Here is a 14,639-nt window from a genome sequence, read left to right on the forward strand (position 1 = left end):
ACTGTTTCTTTGATTACTAATTACACTGTGTCAAAACCTTAACAGACAACAATTTGCACCAGCAGTAGATAAATACAGTCTGAGTAGAATATATGTTTTTATAAAATGAGGGAGAACAGTGAGTTCCATCTCAGCCTGACCTGCCTGCTGCTTCTGTTACATCTCTAATAAGAGGAAATGGCTTGTGGTGAGGAGAGGATCCAGCCCTTCTGTGGGAGTTTAATTCAATCAAAGCTCTGGTCAAAAATGAATTAAAACTCTCATTAAGCCCCCCTCCTGTGTTCCAGAGACTAAGCTGGCCGCTAACGCTCACAAGTAGAGCTTTGGGTGTTACATAGAAGCATCAGTCAGCTCTGCAGTTTTACTGTATGACTGTGAGTCAGCCATCAGTCACTAACTCTGTCATTTTGTTATTTTAATTCGCACACCCACACAGTGAGCCCAGTGAACCCGGTTGCAGATGATCTAAACAAAAGTAGTCTATGTGGATGTCCTGTTGTTTAATCTGAACGAGTCACAGTTTGACAAAACTGAAAGCACACTGCTCTCCACCTGGGCTTCATATCTCACTGAGTACAAGAAGGATAATACACTTCAATCCACATCACAATACCGTTGACCTTTCAACATTGCACTGTAGCTAACCGCTTTGGGTTCTGGCCATTTATTATATAGAGTAGAGCAGCAGAATGTGTTGTTTTTTTGTCAGGGATAGAAGAAGGAACCCGTTTGTTGAAACCCCACAGGAAATCGTCTGTGTCTCCAAATGCTTAAGTGTTTCTGCTGTGGGGCCTATTCAGCAGCTTACATTATTGCTGGTTCCACAATGATATATTGTCAAGGCACGTTGTCATTATATTATTGTATTGTATTTTGGCTTGAATAATAAGAGAAATGAGAGATGAACAGCACACTGTGCTTTAAGCAAAATAATTTATTGCTCATAAAGGCCTGGTATAATCTGTAGAGCTAAACCAAACATAGAGACTTCTTTATTGGCTGCCTGAAGGTCTTTGTACACGTGTAAAAAGCTACTTTTTCCCCTTCATTTGTTCATGAGCCTTAACATGTAATACATGAGCTCCCCCTGCTGATTCAAACATGGAAGCAAAAGCTGTGCTTCTAAATACACGTTTCTTAGAACTTATGAGTTTTGAGTTACTTTGTAGATTTTACATTCTAATTGTGTGGTTAGTTTAAAGAATATTATGGATTGTCATAGATTAAACAAAAGTATAAAACATATAAAAATGATCTTTACCTCGAATGTATGTATCGTACAAAGACATATTTCATATAAACAGTATCAGTTGTTACTGTTCACAACGTTCGTCTAATGACCATGCCCAAATTAAAAATATAAATTTAATAAAAGAAAAATGTGAAAAAAAAACGACATTTTCTTCGTGACAACGTGTACATACGAATACTTAAAGTGACACAGTTTGAAGAATGAACTCAGCACCCCATGGGAGACACAGTAGTTTCCGAGGGGTACCTCAACGTTGCATGACGTTGAAAGTGTGAATACATGAATGATGTACTGCAGGCTGAATCGTGCTCCGTACACGTGTAGAGCCATATGAGGATACATGGCCCTATAGGAAGCAAATTGCCATTTGGATCGAAATTTCATCTCTAATAGAACCGCCTTTGAGCTGTTTTCGTCGCTGACTCTCTCTCTGGCTGAAGAATATCTTGGTGAGATGAAATTTGATGCTGTTACAACAGAGATTTTCGGCTAGCTAGCAAACACCGTTAGGTAAACAAGTTAGACACAACACTTTAGTAGTTTGACTTCCGGGCATAGAATAAAAGAATAAAAAAAAAAAAATGGTACTTAAAACTGTGATGTAGCAGTGTCATTTAATTATTGATTTCAGCACTAATCCTGTAACACAAAGCATTTATTATTTTATAGGCTGCCGCATTCAACTATTTCGGGACATGTGTTGCCATGCTTTTCATGAAGAAGTGAACAAATGGCTTTTATTTTAAATGCATAGTTTCCTGGCTACCTTGATGCAGTTGTTACAAAAGGAGAGCACATTAGCTTGTCAAAGTATTTCAAGGTATTAGCTAAGCCGTAGTGCTAATTAGTAAATTAGTAAATTAGCCCGTGGTTTAATGTGTCCCAGGTAATACAATTTACAGTTAGCCCACAGCTAATAGTGCTGGCGGTCTTGTCGTTGACTTTGTTGACGGGGACAGCCTGGGCGGGCGGCCCTCTTACTTGTAGCTTGGTCGCTAAGGAAAGTTTGGATAGCTCAACCGCACGGGTCGAAATGTGGCAGTAATCAAGCGCATCAATGTCTTGAGCTCTGCTACGGTGAAGCTGTTGTGTTGTGGGAAGGATGGAAACTTCAGTACTCAGGTTTATTGATATGTGTTCAGTTTGGTTACTTTGGACTTATACTTACTTGACCGGAGAGCTCCGCCGTCAATATTTATTCTTTGCCTTTGTAACTTTGTAAACAGATCCTGGGTTTTATGTTATATAAAAAGCCAGGGAGGCTTAGCCGGTTTAACCACTTCTAAGTTTGCTAAATAGCTCATTTGTACACCGGCCTTGATGTGCAAAAATAAAAACACATTTCACCGGACACAGCAAAGAATATATGGGACACGTTAACATTTCAATAAAAGATACCATTTCAGAATACAACAACAAAACAGAAACTGGATTGTGTTTCCAAAGCACAAAGCCTTTCAGGAAAAACCTAAACCTCAGCTCACAAATGAGTTTCATATGTGAACACAAATAGCTAAAATGTGGTGGGTTTTGATGGAAAAAAAGCTACATCTCCTAAGTGTGAATGTTGACTGTTATCCACTGGACAAACTGCTCTGCATATCATAGTTTAATTTTAATGATTTATCTTTGTTTGGATAACAAGACAATGATGAAGTACATCCTGGTAACTGGAGGAGTCATCTCCGGCATTGGTAAAGGCATCATCGCGAGCAGTGTGGGCACGATCCTGAAGTCGTGTGGCTTACATGTGACAGCCATCAAGATCGACCCTTATATTAACATAGATGCAGGCACATTTTCACCCTATGAGCATGGTATGTCAGAGGATAAGTCATTATTTAACACATTCAGAATTAAACAACCATGTTATGGTTGTGGTATGATTTTATTTATTTTTTTGTCATGCTCTCTGTTCAGGTGAAGTTTTTGTGCTGGATGATGGGGGTGAGGTTGACTTAGATCTGGGGAACTATGAGCGCTTCCTGGACATCCGGTTGACCAGAGACAACAACCTGACTACTGGCAAGATCTATCAGTCAGTCATCAACAAGGAGAGGAGGGGAGACTACCTGGGCAAGACAGTGCAGGGTAAGCAGCTGCTGTTTAAGTTTGAAAGAGTGGTTAACTAATCATGCACGCACACAATTTTATCTGTCTATATACATATACTTTCTTTTGTTGTAGTGGTGCCACACATCACAGATGCCATTCAGGAATGGGTTGTAAAACAAGCCAGTGTGCCAGTCGATGATGATGATGTAGAACCTCAAGTTTGTGTAATAGAGGTGAGCAGGGCCGTTCATTTTATCTTATCTTAAAATGGTTTAGGTTTTATGCTGCATTGTTCAAGGATGCCAGCATTGAAACAGATACTTCATGTGTGTCATGTCTGTGTGTGCGTGTGCAGTTAGGAGGCACTGTCGGAGACATAGAAAGTATGCCTTTCATCGAGGCCTTCAGGCAGTTCCAGTTTAAAGTGAAGAGAGAGAACTTCTGTAACATTCATGTCAGCCTGATACCACAGGTAAGACAGCAACACACCACAGGCAGCTCAGCATTTGTCTGAGGGCAAATGTACAAGCCACTGCTGGTGAACAACAGGCAACTGATTCACTTACTCACTCAATTTGTACTAGAAATTAGTGAAGCAAAAAGAATAGGTACAACAACATGTCATCCAACACGTTTGCTTGGAAGCCCTGCAGGATCATGTGTGAGTATTGAGACAGAAGCATGAGGACACATGGTTAAATATTAGTGTTAAACATAACTTAATGGGCATGGTCATTCTGATGCGAGAGCGAATTGTGAAGTTCTGTTGGAAATTCAACACTTTTTCTTCTGTGAAAATTTGCCGTGTAACAGCCATGTGTGATGATATACTGTAAAACATAATGTATTGCCTCATGAATTGATATAATGTGTGTCTATGGAAAAACATGCTAGCAAACTAGGCTTAAAATTAGTTAAGACATTTCATTTATGTAATGATTACCTGATCATTAATTAGTTGATTAGCGAAGCATTAACATCATCTTGAAAAGCTGATCATTTTTAATTGTTTATTATAAAGAAGGTGCCAAACATTCAAGGCTCCTGCTTCTGAGGTACCTTTCTTTGTTTTTATATTGTTATAAACTGATTATCTTGGGTTGGGATAGAAGTCACCTTGAGCTCAATAAAATGGTGGTGGGAATTTTGTAGTATTTTCTCATGTTGATTTTAAAATTTAAAAAATGGAACAAATTCATTATAAAAATTATTGGTAGGTTTATCATTAATAATGATAATGATTAGTTACAGACTTAGAGTTAGTTTGATGTTTGTCTGCAAGGATGTGATTTTATAAATTGTCAGGAACAAACACAAAAAGACTTCTGCGTTTTTATTTATTTATTTTGTAATGATAGTTTCATGTACATTATGGTCTCTTTAATGCATTTGATGTCTATTGTTACGTCCAGCCCAGTGCAACAGGAGAGCAAAAGACCAAACCAACACAAAACAGTGTCAGAGAGCTGAGAGGACTGGGCTTGTCTCCAGATCTAGTGAGTCATTTTCTCCACGCATTCAACCTTTCATACTGCTACATTTACAGGGTGGATTTTTCATGCTGTTTCACCTGTATATTTTATGAATTATTTATTTTCTTCAATTGTCTCCTGCATCATGGATTTTACATTGGAATGTTCCAGATGTGAAGAAGGCCAGCAAGATATACTGACTATTTTGTGTGTGGTACAACTGGTAAAACTCCCAGAGCAGCTTCATATCATTTGTTCTATGCTGATGTAAATCATGATGACATCCTGAGGTGACAGGGTCTTAGTGACAGAGCAGTATTGACATGATGGCAATAGCCTTCTGAACATTAAAATATAAGAATAGACTGCAGTCCTAAAGGAAATCAGTATTCAGAAACACTGAAGTTCAGTGTCAAAGCTATACTTTGTTAGCTTTGAGAATTATATCAGGATATTATCTCAGGTAGTTTTTATACAGATCAGTGAGTCATGTGATTTATGCAACATCATAGCACTGTGGACAAAATACAATATTTACAGAATGTACATTACATAGGAAAACAACTAATTTAAGTCGGCCAATAAGCAAGACTGAGTCTTACAAGAGATTTGTCTAGTTTTCAGTTTTTGTTAGTTTTCACTGCTTTGGACTACAGACGCATTTTGGTGACAAAAAAGTATTGAGGTTCGATACGCAGTCGTATTTGTCATTATTTTTCTGTTAACATAGCAGCTTTGAAATTATCTTGTTACGTTTGGGGGTACCAGCATGCACCTGTCTGTCTGATTTCTTCTCCATGACCCAGTTTCCCCTGAGGGATCATTAAAGTTTATTCTCACCTTTATTGACAGATCATGTGTCGCTGTTCCACTGCTCTGGAGAACTCTGTCAAAGAAAAAATCTCCATGTTCTGTCATGTTGAACCTGAGCAGGTATATCACTGACAGTGAAGCACATTTACTATGTCATCTCTGATCAGCCCTGGCTCTCCCAGCAGTTCAGAACTCACTGACCTGTCTTGTTCCAGGTCATCTGTGTGCACGATGTGTCGTCCATCTACAGAGTACCATTACTGCTGGAGGATCAAGGGGTGGTCAGCTACCTGAGCAGGAGATTGAATATGCCCATAGAGACCCGACCCAGGAAAATGCTGACAAAATGGAAGGAGATGTCTGACAGGTGAGTCTTCAGTAGAAATCAAAACATTTGTTAAAGAGTAAATCATGAAGTAAAGAGGCTGAGAGCTGCTCCTCTGCTGACCTCCTCTGTCTGATGTCATTTGGTGATATAACTCCAGAGCAGGTCTTGTTCCTAGTGGTACACTTATCCATATGTTGTCCTTACAGGTCAGACAGACTCCTAGAGCACTGTTCAATAGCACTGGTTGGGAAGTACACCAAGTTCTCAGACTCCTATGCTTCTGTTATCAAGGCATTGGAGCATTCAGCCCTGGCCATTAGTCACAAGTTGGAAGTTAAGGTGCGTATGCCATATATGTTAATATAGTCGAGATATGAATGCACATGTGATTGTGATCAGTGTTGGTTGACATGAAAAATATAAGTTACACTGAACATGTATGCCCAACAGAGAGTAGCTGCTTTCAGACCAATCGGTTTTAGGGACTTAGTTCTAGGGACTACCCCCCTGTGGAGCTCCTCTAAGAACGACATACTCTAAGGAATAACAGTTGCTATAGCTCATCATTTTTTTGTTTGACCCAAACCTGTCAGAATCTCTGACTTTCTTCATGTAGAAGCTCAAGAAAACTTGGACTTTGTTGTTGGTCCATTTGTCTGAATTTTTAAATATTTTCTAACACTGTTGTTTTCACAACTAATTGGCCAGTGGCTAATGCTGATTGCAGATTGCCGGTTGCCAGTGCTGCTTTGGCTCAGTGTCTGAACAATCAACATTTGCTATGTCAGTCATATTTCTTGTTGTGTAGAAGGGTATCTGGCCTGAAGTAGAAACTAAAAAAGTTCCTCAAAACAGTATGGTAAAAACTATAATCTCAGTTCTTGCAGTGCACACACACAAAAAAAGGAAAAACCTCCTCCAACAGTTCTACCAACTTTCAGACTCTGGTCTGAAAATGCCTTATGAGGATGTTTCCTCATACTCCTTTGCTGTGGCAAACCTAGTCTTACAGTCCAGGGGTTTTCAAGGTCTGACACTGCGGAGGGGGGCGCTTGCACCACTTAAAATATGCCAGATTAGCTAATACAAATCCTTTTCAGAATTTACTCATGAATGTATGTTCAACTATCACTGCATTCTTTGACACTGAAGAAAATTTAAAGATGTGATGATTCTCAATTAGATTCAAATTCTGTAGTTACACAGAAGGTTTTAACACAGAGATTGCACAGAAGGGTGTTAATTACATCATAATGACATCCTCCGGAAGTGTACGTGATGCTCAGTATAAAATATGTATTTCATGTCTGTGTGTTACGATTTGATTGACTAATCACTCCGAGGAGTACAAATTATAATGGAAATTGCAGCAGTCGGGTTTTAAGTACCTGAATCACCTGCATTAAGCTGATATGACCTTGACTATGCATTATGAATAGTACATCAGAAAAAAGTTCTCAGGATGTTCTCATTCCCATAGCCTCAAATATTGGTGCTGTGTGAAGTACCTTTGGTAGTTTTTGTTCCTAAACTTAACCAAGCAGCTTTTCTTCCTGTTCCTATCCATGCAGTTTTTACCCTAAATTCAACTTCTTCTTTTTTTGTGCCTAAACCCCACTATGCAGTTATTGTTAGTAAACCTAACCATGCAGATGACATTGTCATCTGTAGTGAGAGCAGGGAGCAGGTGGAGGAAAATCTAGAGAGGTGGAGGTTTGCTCTGGAAAGGAGAGGAATGAAGGTTAGCTGCAGTAAAACAGAGTACGTGAGTAAATGAGAGGGACTAAGGTAGAACGGTGAGGTTACAGGGAGTAGAGGTGAAGAAGGTGGAGGATTTTAAGTACCTAGGGTCAACAGTCCAGAACAATGGAGAGTGTGGAATAGAAGTGAAGAGACGTGTGCAAGCAGGTTGGAACGGGTGGAGGAAAGTGTCAGGTGTGATGTGTGAGTGTCATCAAGAATGAAAGGAAAGGTGGACAAGACAGTGGTGAGACCAGCAATGTTGTCTGGTTTAGAGACAGTGGCACTGAGACAAAGACAGGAGGCAGAGCTGGAGGTAGCAGAGCTGAAGATGTTGAGGTTCTCTGGGAGTGACGAGGATGGATAGGATCAGGAATGAGGACATCAGAGGGACAGCTCATGTTAGATGTTTTGGAGAAAAAGCCAGGGAAGCCAGATTGAGATGGTTTGGACATGTTCAGAGGAGGGACAGTGAATACATTGGTAAAAGGATGCTGAGGTTAGAGCTGCCAGGAAGGAGGCCTAGAGGAAGACCAAAGAGGAGGTTCTTGGATATAGTGAAGGAGGACATGAGGATAGTTGGTGTGGGTGAGGAGGATACAGAGGATAGGGTTAAATGGAGGCAGATGATTCGCTGTGGCGACCCCTGAAGGGAGCAGCCGAATGGGGGTGTGTGTTTTTACAGCATAGGTTTTGTGCCTAAAATTAACCACAGTTTTTGTGATGTAACTTCACCACACTTGGCATCTCCTTAAAGATGCCAGAGGCACTCTTTATGAGATGCCAGAAGGTACCTGCCAAGTACTGTCCATCCTGAATTGAGGGAGTGTTGCAGTTCTTAGTCTTTTGCATTTCACAGTTTCACCAAAATCTTTTCTGCCTCATTTGATCCTCTTCTTTCCTATAAGGAAAGTGCATAAAAATGCAAAAAAGTCCTGTTGTCCCCTACAAAGGATGTCAAATAAAATGTGTATTTTGGCTTAATTTACCCCCCTTACTCCCTTACTTTAAAAGACCAAACACATGCCTTGTTGTTTACATCTCAATTTGAGTAACATCGCTCGAAAGCCCAGGATGTTCTCCTTGCAAGACATTACAACAGACTGTTAGCATGTTGTTTGAAAATGAGGCCATAGTGTCATGTCCCCCACAGAGGATAAAGGACAAAAAGTCTCAGTAGGATCTAATTTATTCAACTGCATTACACTGACTATCATCTAATTAAAGAGAGACTGAATTTTAAAAAGTAAATTGTTGCCCAAACAGAAACCTGGTGGTCTTTAACACTTGATCTCTCACTTAAAGTGTCTGCATGTCTTCTCATCAGTACATAGACTCTGCGTCTTTGGAGCCAGACACTCTGCAGGAAGAACCAGTGAAATACCACGAGGCATGGCAGAAACTTTGCAGTGCTGAGTGAGTGCCGGATACGATTTTGCAAGTAATACAGTCCAGATGTTAAATTCGGAGTTTCATCATCTCTCTCTTTTTTTCGGGTTTTTTCTCTCCTCAGTGGCATCCTGGTTCCAGGAGGTTTTGGTGTCCGAGGAACGGAAGGAAAAATTCATGCCATCAGCTGGGCCAGGAAACAGAAAAAGCCTTTTTTAGGTACAGAACAACTGTCATAATGACCATATGACACTTTAATACTCTTACTTCAGATCTATTGATGAGAAATGTTTTTAAATGTAATGCAGAAGTAAGTGATCACATCAGTTGAACACACTGTCTCTGCAGGTGTGTGTCTTGGAATGCAGTTGTCTGTATGTGAATTTGCCAGGAATGTCCTGGGCTGGAAAGGTAATATTAATTGTCCTATATGGCTGAAGTGAACTGATGCAGTGTGTTTATATGTGAAAGAAAGTGTCTTATTGAATACTAAAACTCAAGACAGAGTTACTTTGAACTTTTCTTGGATGCTCCAAAGTGAGTTTTTAAGAATCCAGTGAATTACAGCTACTAAATTTTACTGTCAGCTCTTCAGCTTTGGATCTCTGCACCAAATGTAGTGTGACAGGTACCTTAAGTCTGTTTCATAGCTTTTTTTGTAGATTTCTGAGGGTTTTGAGATGCTGTTTGAAAAGCTCCACAAAGTAGGTACAGCTAAAATGATTTTAACAAAGAAATTACTAATGCCCCCGAATAATTTATCTGCCAACACCAAAGTGCTTGTTCCATTCTACTACCATTAGTCAGAGGGATAATATATTAGCATTTTCAGAGTGCTGTATTAGAACCTCTATACACTGTGCGATTTTTGGACTCAACTTGACAAATGAGAAGGAAATGTGATAATATCTTTGATTGTCAATCCAAAACTCACTAGTATGATGAGACGTGTATATACGTATGGCTATATTGCCACCATGCACCTGCTGTTACCACACATCTACAAACTAACCTACATTAATAGGAAGTAAAATGATCTATAGTACACTGACCAACACTACCTAACAAATGCCCAAAATATTAAAAAAAAAAAATCGTATAGGTGCCATTGGGTGCAAATATATCTACAGTATTCTAAACTAATCTTAAAGAAGAAAAGCTGTGCTACTGAGCTATGGTCAAAGTCCAACAGTTGCTGTATCCAACAGTGTAAAAATACACTTGGATTCCTATTTACATGTGTATTTCAGGTGAAAGGGGAGCAATAACATAGCCTGTATAGAGTGGGTACGGAAAGTATTCAGACCCCTTTAAATTTTTCACTCTTCGTCATTGCAGCCATTTGCCAAAATCAAAAAAGTTCATTTTATTTCTCATTAATGTACACTCAGCACCCCATCTTGACAGAAAAAAACAGAAATGTAGAAATTTTTGCAAATTTATTAAAAAAGAAAAACTGAAATATCACATGGTCATAAGTATTCAGACCCTGTGCTCAGTATTGAGTAGAAGCACCCTTTTGAGCTAGTACAGCCATGAGTCTTCTTGGGAATGATGCAACAAGTGTTTCACACCTGGATTTGGGGATCCTCTGCCATTCTTCCTTGCAGATCCTCTCCAGTTCTGTCAGGTTGGATGGTGAACGTTGGTGGACAGCCATTTTCAGGTCTCTCCACAGATGCTCAATTGGGTTTAGGTCAGGGCTCTGGCTGGGCCAGTCAAGAACGGTCACAGAGTTGTTCCGAAGCCACTCCTTTGTTATTTTAGCTGTGTGCTTAGGGTCATTGTCCTGTTGAAAGGTGAACCTTCAGCCCAGTCTGAGGTCCTGAGCACTCTGGAAGAGGTTTTCTTCCAGGATATCTCTGTACTTGGCCGCATTCATCTTTCCTTCAATTGCAACCAGTCGTCCTGTCCCTGCAGCTGAAAAACACCCCCACAACATGATGCTCCCACCACCATGTTTCACTGTAGGGATTGTATTGGGCAGGTGATGAGCAGTGCCTGGTTTTCTCCACACATATCGCTTAGAATTAACGCCAACAAGTTCAATCTTGGTCTCATCAGACCAGAGAATCTTATTTCTCATAGTCTGGGAGTCCTTCATGTGTTTTTTGGCAAACTCTATGCAGGCTTTCATGTGTCTTGCACTGAGGAGAGGCTTCTGTCGGGCCACTCTGCCATAAAGCCCCGACTGGTGGAGGGCTGCAGTGATAGTTGACTTTGTGGAACTTTCTCCCATCTCCCTACTGCATCTCTGGAGCTCAGCCACAGTGATCTTTGGGTTCTTCTTTACCTCTCTCACCAAGGCTCTTCTCCCACGACTGCTCAGTTTGGCTGGACGGCCAGGTCTAGGAAGAGTTCTGGTCGTCCCAAACTTTTTCCATTTGAGGATTATGGAGGCCATTGTGCTCTTAGGAACCTTGAGTGCTGCAGAAATTCTTTTGTAACCTTGGCCAGATCTGTGCCTTGCCACAATTCTGTCTCTGAGCTCCTTGGGCAGTTCCTTCGACCTCATGATTCTCATTTGCTCTGACATGCACTGTGAGCTGTAAGGTCTTATATAGACAGGTGTGTGCCTTTCCTAATCAAGTCCAATCAGTTTAATCAAACACAGCTGGACTCCAATGAAGGAGCAGAACCATCTCAAGGAGGATCAGAAGAAATGGACAGCATGTGAGTTAAATATGAGTGTCACTGCAAAGGGTCTGAATACTTATGACCATGTGATATTTCAGTTTTTCTTTTTTAATAAATTTGCAAAAATGTCTACATTTCTGTTTTTTTCTGTCAAGATGGGGTGCTGAGTGTACATTAATGAGAAATAAAATGAACTTTTTTGATTTTGGCAAATGGCTGCAATGACACAAAGAGTGAAAAATTGAAAGGGGTCTGACTGGATTGATGAGACTTGAAATGTATTTTTTCCATTAGACATTTGGTAATGCATAGTAAAGGTATTTTAACAATGCCCAGAAAAATAACAGAGATTTAAAGAAGTGAATATACACATGCTGGGGCTCAGCAGCAAAATTTGAAATTGATGCACATCCAGTGAACCTTCCTGAATATGATGGGATATGTTCTTCAGCTACATGCTAGTGATTGACTCATACTTCTAATGGTATATCTGTTTACCTTCCATAAGATTGGTAGCTTTGGCTTGTGAATAGATCTTAACATAACTCTCTGCATTTCTTTGTGTTTTGCACTTAGATGCCAACTCAACTGAATTTGACCCAGACTCAAAGCATCCTGTGGTAGGTGCTATATTCTTAATCTAGAAATCTACTTCTAATCTGAAAAGTCTACTGAATTAGGATTCTCTCATTTAACCTTTGCAGGTGATCGATATGCCAGAACATAACCCCGGGCAAATGGGTGGCACTATGAGGCTTGGGAAGAGAAGGACCATTTTCAAAACTAACAACAGTATTTTGCGTAAGAAAAACTTTAAATTCACTTTAAACCAGTTGTCAATAATATTGCATGTGCACTGTGCTTACAGCTGTTCCATATTCCAGGAAAGCTTTATGGAGATGCAGAATTTGTGGATGAAAGACACAGACACCGCTTTGAGGTATGTTGACCTGGTCAGAAGCAGAACATACTTCTCAGTGGAGTTTGTGTATTTTATTTAACTGTAAGTCCTCGTGGTGCAGGTCAATCCTGAGCTGAAGAGTCACTTTGAAGAAAAGGGTTTCCACTTTGTAGGTCAAGATGTGGAGGGAGAAAGAATGGAAGTTGTAGAACTGGATGGTATGGAAAATGAAAGGTTGATTTGCTTTTTATCTTTTAGGTACATGATGAATATTTTGTCTGGTATCAACAGTTCCACTTTTTGTGTTTTCAGATCATCCTTATTTTGTTGGAGTGCAGTACCACCCTGAGTTCACATCTCGCCCTATAAATCCATCACCCCCCTATCTTGGTTTGCTGCTTGCTGCTGCAGGAAAACTGCAGAGTTACTTACAGAAGGGCTGTCGCTTGTCTCCACGGTAAACATGCAGCAAGTAAAATTAATATATGCCTGAGTACATTTCCGTTCTAACAAGACTTCTGTATTTCCACAGGGACACATACAGTGATCGAAGTGGCAGCAGCACCCCAGATTCTGAGATATCAGAGCTGAAATTGCCCACCATCTCAACTGATTGACTGGAAGGTAGTGAAGGTATTAAAAAATATATATATTCAGCACATACAGACTCAATATGATTTTCATCTGACTCATTGCAGGAAATTCTAGGCCTCCTGGGATATGGACTACAACTTGCTGTCTGTTCTGACATGCAGTCATTCTTGCACCAGCTACAGGCAGCTGTCAAGTGTCTCTCAAGCCTGAAATCTTACTGAAAGACTTTGTATAGGCTGAATTTATCTACATTGATGCTCAGGAACTGCTAGGACTGCATGCTAGTGATATGCTTATTCAGGTCCATATCACATATTTGTTCCCCTATACAGGGCTGTTACTGTGGCCTTCTTGAGTACTAAAGTTCATTTAATATGAGAAAATAAAACAGTACAATTTCAGTAGTTGTGCAAGTCTTTATTTGACCAACTGAATTAAGTTTTGTGCATGAGAGGTCCACTTACATGTTACACTCAGCTCCATTTTTGAAGGTTTTTGTATATTAAAAAAAAAGGCAGTAGATAAGTACTTCCACATTGTGTGCTTACTACCAAGCCATCATTACATGTTCATGCTTCAGATTTCAGTCATTTCAAGCTAACTTTTAGCTTCTCTTGTGGATGACCTGCAACATTCACCCAGACAACTGAGTGGCTCACCAACATGCCACTGGACCTGAGAAGAAGAAAAAAAAAAAAAAAAAAAAAAAAACACACCCTTAGTACAACTCAAAAGCATTCTTTAGACATGTTAGTATAGGGCTGATCTCAGTCCCATATCCGCAAGCTTCATTCAACAGTCCTCATTATGTTAAGGCATCATCATTGATCAGTAAATTAGATCATTATCAATGACCATATTTACATACACACCTTCAGCCACCAGGGAGGTTCCAGAGCCTACACAGCCTCAGGACAGACTTCAGCTCATGAGCAGACCAATCCTTTTGGGGGGAAAAGGTCAGAATGACATTACTACTTGAAACCATGTTCTCATGCAAGACATCTGTAGGACAGCTGAGTGGCTGCTGATGGCAGAAATGGCCACAACAGTCAAAGACCACCCTATTTTCTTGCATGCACTTGGAGAACCTGGGGCTACACACAAGCCCAGGTCCTTAGGATAGCATGCTGTAATTTGGACTCAATTTGAAAATAGAAAAATTACCTTGACACAGGTGTCTTCATGCAGTCATTTTGGTCAGCCATGGGAGTCACCTAGTGCAAGTAGAATTCAAATCAGTTCATCTTAAACCTATAACTGCTCGCTAAAAACGTTCAGGAAATGGGGCTCAGTAAAATACAAGTGTCTCAATCAAGACTAATCTCAGTGAGGGCAAGTGTGTCATCACAGCCAGGATCGTTTGTGTTCAAGATGTGACTCAAGAAGTTACCTGCACATGACATGGTGGTTTTTCCTCTCTTGATCTGTGTTCAGCATTAAGTATCTGCAGAAAGA

General features: G+C 40.1%; 1 protein-coding gene and 2 non-coding genes across 3 annotated transcripts; 1 reads left to right on the forward strand and 2 right to left on the reverse strand.

The window, feature by feature from the left end:
- Window positions 1-1,506: 1,506 nt before the first annotated feature.
- ctps1a (CTP synthase 1a) lies at window positions 1,507-13,582 on the forward strand. Its single transcript, XM_026300048.1, has 19 exons — window positions 1,507-1,701; window positions 2,897-3,069; window positions 3,173-3,343; window positions 3,440-3,540; window positions 3,663-3,779; window positions 4,720-4,803; window positions 5,632-5,712; window positions 5,808-5,959; window positions 6,127-6,259; window positions 8,988-9,076; window positions 9,174-9,268; window positions 9,398-9,460; window positions 12,263-12,306; window positions 12,391-12,487; window positions 12,571-12,626; window positions 12,709-12,805; window positions 12,900-13,044; window positions 13,120-13,211; window positions 13,286-13,582. The coding sequence occupies exons 2-18, from the start codon at window positions 2,901-2,903 to the stop codon at window positions 13,202-13,204; spliced, it is 1,779 nt and encodes a 592-aa protein (XP_026155833.1). The 5' UTR covers window positions 1,507-1,701; window positions 2,897-2,900; the 3' UTR covers window positions 13,205-13,211; window positions 13,286-13,582.
- A 358-nt stretch (window positions 13,583-13,940) lies between these two features.
- Window positions 13,941-14,014, reverse strand: LOC113127027 (small nucleolar RNA SNORD99). The gene has a single exon (XR_003295369.1). It is a non-coding gene; the product is annotated as a small nucleolar RNA SNORD99 (small nucleolar RNA).
- Window positions 14,015-14,184: 170 nt separating this feature from the next.
- LOC113127021 (small nucleolar RNA SNORA44) lies at window positions 14,185-14,314 on the reverse strand. The gene has a single exon (XR_003295363.1). It is a non-coding gene; the product is annotated as a small nucleolar RNA SNORA44 (small nucleolar RNA).
- Window positions 14,315-14,639: the final 325 nt, after the last annotated feature.

Source organism: Mastacembelus armatus, chromosome 11 (genome assembly GCF_900324485.2).
Source record: "Mastacembelus armatus chromosome 11, fMasArm1.2, whole genome shotgun sequence".
Classification (NCBI taxonomy): domain Eukaryota; kingdom Metazoa; phylum Chordata; class Actinopteri; order Synbranchiformes; family Mastacembelidae; genus Mastacembelus; species Mastacembelus armatus.